Source organism: Lycium ferocissimum, chromosome 5 (genome assembly GCF_029784015.1).
Source record: "Lycium ferocissimum isolate CSIRO_LF1 chromosome 5, AGI_CSIRO_Lferr_CH_V1, whole genome shotgun sequence".
Classification (NCBI taxonomy): domain Eukaryota; kingdom Viridiplantae; phylum Streptophyta; class Magnoliopsida; order Solanales; family Solanaceae; genus Lycium; species Lycium ferocissimum.
In genome coordinates this window covers 15,171,928-15,176,064 of record NC_081346.1, presented here as the reverse complement: position 1 = coordinate 15,176,064, position 4,137 = coordinate 15,171,928, and the positions used below count along the sequence as shown (strand labels likewise).

General features: G+C 32.7%; 1 protein-coding gene across 2 annotated transcripts; it reads right to left on the bottom strand.

Annotated features, from left to right (window-relative positions):
* Positions 1-200: 200 nt before the first annotated feature.
* On the bottom strand, positions 201-3,261 carry LOC132056192 (basic helix-loop-helix protein 80-like). 2 transcript variants are annotated; one of them, XM_059448279.1, is made up of 8 exons: positions 2,657-3,261; positions 2,378-2,533; positions 2,011-2,088; positions 1,782-1,850; positions 1,582-1,671; positions 1,324-1,494; positions 811-948; positions 201-665 (listed from the first exon to the last, which is right to left on the bottom strand). In XM_059448279.1, the coding sequence occupies exons 1-7, from the start codon at positions 3,047-3,049 to the stop codon at positions 856-858; spliced, it is 1,050 nt and encodes a 349-aa protein (XP_059304262.1). In that variant the 5' UTR covers positions 3,050-3,261; the 3' UTR covers positions 201-665; positions 811-855. The 2 variants fall into 2 exon arrangements, with proteins under 2 accessions (XP_059304262.1, XP_059304263.1); XM_059448280.1 differs by having other exon boundaries at positions 2,023-2,088; positions 2,657-3,256.
* Between the last annotated feature and the right edge of the window lie 876 nt (positions 3,262-4,137).

The following is a 4,137-nucleotide window of genomic DNA, read 5'->3' as shown; positions in this document are numbered from 1 at the left end:
TCATCCTTTCATGCTAATCAATCATGTCAATCCCAAAATAACACAAAAAATTAACTACTACAAACGTAAAAATATTTAATCATATTTATCATAAGAGCTACTTCTTTATGTCTTGATTACTTCTTTATGCCTTGAGTTTTTTAGTGAAATTTTTTGACTCTGCTAAGTAATAACACAGAAATTAAGACAGCACCTTATAATTAAAGCAAACAATCAAATTTATCATAATAGCTACGTACACATGGTAATACAAGAAGAAGATGCAAAAAAGAAAAGGAGTACATTTTTTTTTTCTCTCTACATAATATTCTTCTTCTTTCTAGCTAAGCTAGGGTTTAACCACCACCATCACATGGCTCTAGGAACTTGTGCTTTCAATTGGTTCAGGAATCAAGTCAAATATTGGTCACAGCAACAATCAAAAGGATCTCCAAAAAGATCTGTCTCAAATAATTCTGCCAGCTGACTTCTTTTAATTTCTTCTTGTTACTCTTTTGGCTTCCACTGATTTCTTGCACTTCATAAATATTATCCATCCAGAAGGCCCATCATTTTAATCTACTGACTACTAATTAAAAATACTCCGAGTCTTGATAAAGTGATTTAGAATATAATCCTCCATGCACATGTTATATACTAAGCTAGCTACAGTCAGGTTCAAAGTGCTGCACAAAATTAAACAAAATTGTCAGCTCTTAATTGTAGATATATACTTTAATTAAACTCTGATGATATTTATGTTTAACTATAAATTAAAATGCTTGATTTTTCCTCTTGTATTACTAATTAAGACAGTGATGGATGGCTCACCAAATGTTCTGTAGCCTGTAGGGCAGGCCAGGGCCTGGTGTTACATTAATGGAAAGAACAAAAGTTGTTGCTGAATCCTGACTGATCAATTATTTTTTGTCTTTGGTCATCCGCACCCCATAAGAGCTGCCCATTACCCTGAAAAAAGATATATGTATTTTTCCATGTTAGAAAAAAAAATGCATCATGTATATTAGCTATATAAGTACTATTTCTCAATAATATTCCAAAGTATTTTCTATTTCTCAATCAAAATTAGATTATTTCTTAGTAATTAAGGTAAATTTTTATGATAAGCATTAATCGATAACCTCATAACATAGTAACTAACCAACTATCACATATTCAAATTTACTATATAACAAAATCTTTACATTGTCAATCAATCTATTAATGTGTCATCAAAGTGTCTGATACCAATTCCATCATAAAGTGTCTTTTAGGTGATTGTCTATTTGGTGATTATGTATAGAGTGTTATAGATTATGACCATATTCAGTGAATATACAATACCTGAGAAATGGAATTAGGGAAATGGGCCTGTTGGAACATGAGAGATGCTGAATTATCCAAAAAAGGATAGCCACTATTAGTGTTAGGAATAACTTCAACTGCCTGTGATGTAGTAGCGTTAGTAGGGCCTTGCTGAATATTTAGTAGCGGTGTCCCCAACCCACTCAAATTCTGAAAAATAATGATTTAAAAGAAATAAGAGTCTGAAAAGTAATTAGCCTATTACATATTTGAAGGAAATCAAAAGAAATTTTATACCTGGTCATCAGGTCTGACCATGAGTGCATCTAAGTCCATGCCAAAGTCATAGTACATTGGATTCAAAGAAGTAAGTTTCATTGAGAGAAACTGAAACATGGGAAACACATAATATAATTAGTAATTTTTTAGGTAATTAACTCAATGAGACAGTGAATTAATTGTTAGATAAAGGAATTAATTAATTATTCTCTTTTTACCTCAACTTGGTTTTGCAAAGATTGGACATAATTGATTATCTCATCCAACATGAGGGCCTTTCCAGTTACCTGATCTCATTTAAGTCACATGAAAATTGTCAGAAGAATTCACAAATAAATAAATAAATAAATAAAGATTCCATACTACTATTCTATCCTACTATCTTGAAAAAGTGTCACTCCACTTTACACAGAAAGACAAATAGAAGACAAAAATTACTGAACTAACTTTGTGATTCACCTTGTCACAACCAGGAACAAGAGATTGCAATATCTTCATCCTTTCACTTATTTTCTCTCTCCTCACCTGAGATCATATCACAAGTTAAACAGTCAGAAAACTGTTGCACATGAATTTTCATAGAACTAATTATTTTCATAAAACATCAAAGTTTATGGTCGAGTAGTAAATACTCTTTTATTTTTAACCATAAGTCTCGAATTCGAGCACTGTCTATGAATCATCTTTAGTAAGAAGTGTTTTAACCCCAACGTGGAACTTTTTTCCGAATTTGGTCGGGCCTGAATATAATTACCAAAAAATATCATAGCACATTGGTAAATTTTAGTGATAGCTAAAGGGGGGAAAATTGTACCCTTTCAGCAAGACTATGGCTGTCAGTTGCTTGGCCCCTTCTTGCTCTAACATGAATGTAGCCATATGGTGCCTCTTCATTTGCTTTCTTCTCCTCTTTTTTCTCATCTTTGGCTACTAATTTGCTATTGCTTTTCTTCTTTTTCCCATTATCACCCTGTTTTACATTCTAATTACCAAAAGAAAAAAAGAAAAAAAAAAGAGGACTATTAATCCCAATTCCAAGAAATTGATCAAGAAGGTGAAAATTCAGAGGACATATATGAAAAATTTTAATTACCCTAGAGTGAGCAGAACTCCTAGAAGGAGACCCTTCTCTGGATTTTCTTTTCTTGTCCATAGGAGTGACATTAGGCTTATTATTCTCAGTTTCAATTTTATCAGTAACAGAGGAAGAATCCATGTCCAAACTGCTGCTGCTGGTACTTTTGTTGGTGACAGAATTAGGCTCATCATGGCTAAGAGTAGTAGTAATATTTGGGTTATTTTCATGAACAATCACATTGGAATGGAATTCTGGTTGGTAAAATTGAGAGAAACAATTCTGGACTGTACAAGAATTGTTTGGTTCTTCCAAAAAGCCAGACATCTTAATGGGAGAACTTGGCGAAAAAACTGTGTCAAGAAGAAAAGGGTTGGTGTGTTGTAATTGGTATGATGAAAAAGCAGCCATCTTTTTTCTTCTTTCAACTTCTTCTTTTTAAGTTTATGATTTGCTTTGGAATACTCAATGAAAGGCTTCAAGAGACAGAGAGGTAGTAGTCCAGAGGGTAATAATATTTGGTTTGAGGAAATGAATATGCCAAAGGGTCAGGTTTATATAAAGATGAAGAAAGAGATTGGACACAAAAAATTTGGCTAAAATAAATTATTTTTTCTAGCTTATGCCATGCATTTGACTGGTCTTATCAACTCTCTGTTTTTTTCTTATGAAAAAAAAAATAAAAGAAATTTCTGATTAACATTATTTAATAGTTAAGCAGATAAAGATGTCAGGACAGTACTAGCTAGTATGATTATATAAAGACAGTGTACTTGTTTGTGTTAAAGCTGCCTCAAACATGCAGGCAACCGCAAATTATAATGAACTGTCAGTTGCTTTTTTTGGTCTTCGGTTGAATGGTTATCTTCAGTGAATCAGAGATGCAAACACTGGGGATATTGATTCAAGCCAGTTATTTAAATGACATTTCACAAGAGTAGGAACGTAATAGAAACATCTATTTATTGCTGTTACTAATTGTACTTGTGTTTCTCTTCTTTTAATAATGGGAAAAGCGTAAAATATATTTTTCTACTTTGAAAAAAAGCTAAAAATATCCTCCGTTATAATGTTAGGTCGAAAGTACCCCTGCCGTCATTGAAGTTTTTAAATATACCCTTGTCTTAACGGAATTTTCCAAAATAATCCGATTTCATTTTTAAACCCGCTTCATTTAAACCGGACCCAACTAAATAAAAAACCCATATGGGTTACTGGCTCTTGTGTCTAGTGGCTCCAGATGTAGGACTCGGGAACAAGTTGGTCGCATATGAGCTTTTTATGTAGTTGGGTTGGATTTAAATGGAACAGGTTTAAAAATGAGATCGGGTTAATTTGGAAAATTCCGTTAAGGCAGGGGCATATTTGAAAACTTTAATGATGAGAGGGGTATTTTTGACCCATATTTGTAACAGATGATATTTTTAGCCCTTTTTCTAAAATAGAAAGGCATTTTTGACCCTTTTCCCTTAAATAATTGTACTAATCAGAAAGCCTGT

What these genes read in the sequence shown, in the direction of transcription:
- LOC132056192 (XM_059448279.1), bottom strand. Translation starts at nt 3,049, where the DNA reads ATGGCTGCTTTTTCATCATACCAATTACAACACACCAACCCTTTTCTT. An exon ending in GTGACAAGGTGAATCACAAA is followed by an intron (nt 1,851 to 2,010) that starts GTTAGTTCAGTA and finishes AAATGAGATCAG; the next exon opens with GTAACTGGAAAGGCCCTCAT. An exon ending in CTTTGCAAAACCAAGTTGAG is followed by an intron (nt 1,672 to 1,781) that starts GTAAAAAGAGAA and finishes CCCATGTTTCAG; the next exon opens with TTTCTCTCAATGAAACTTAC.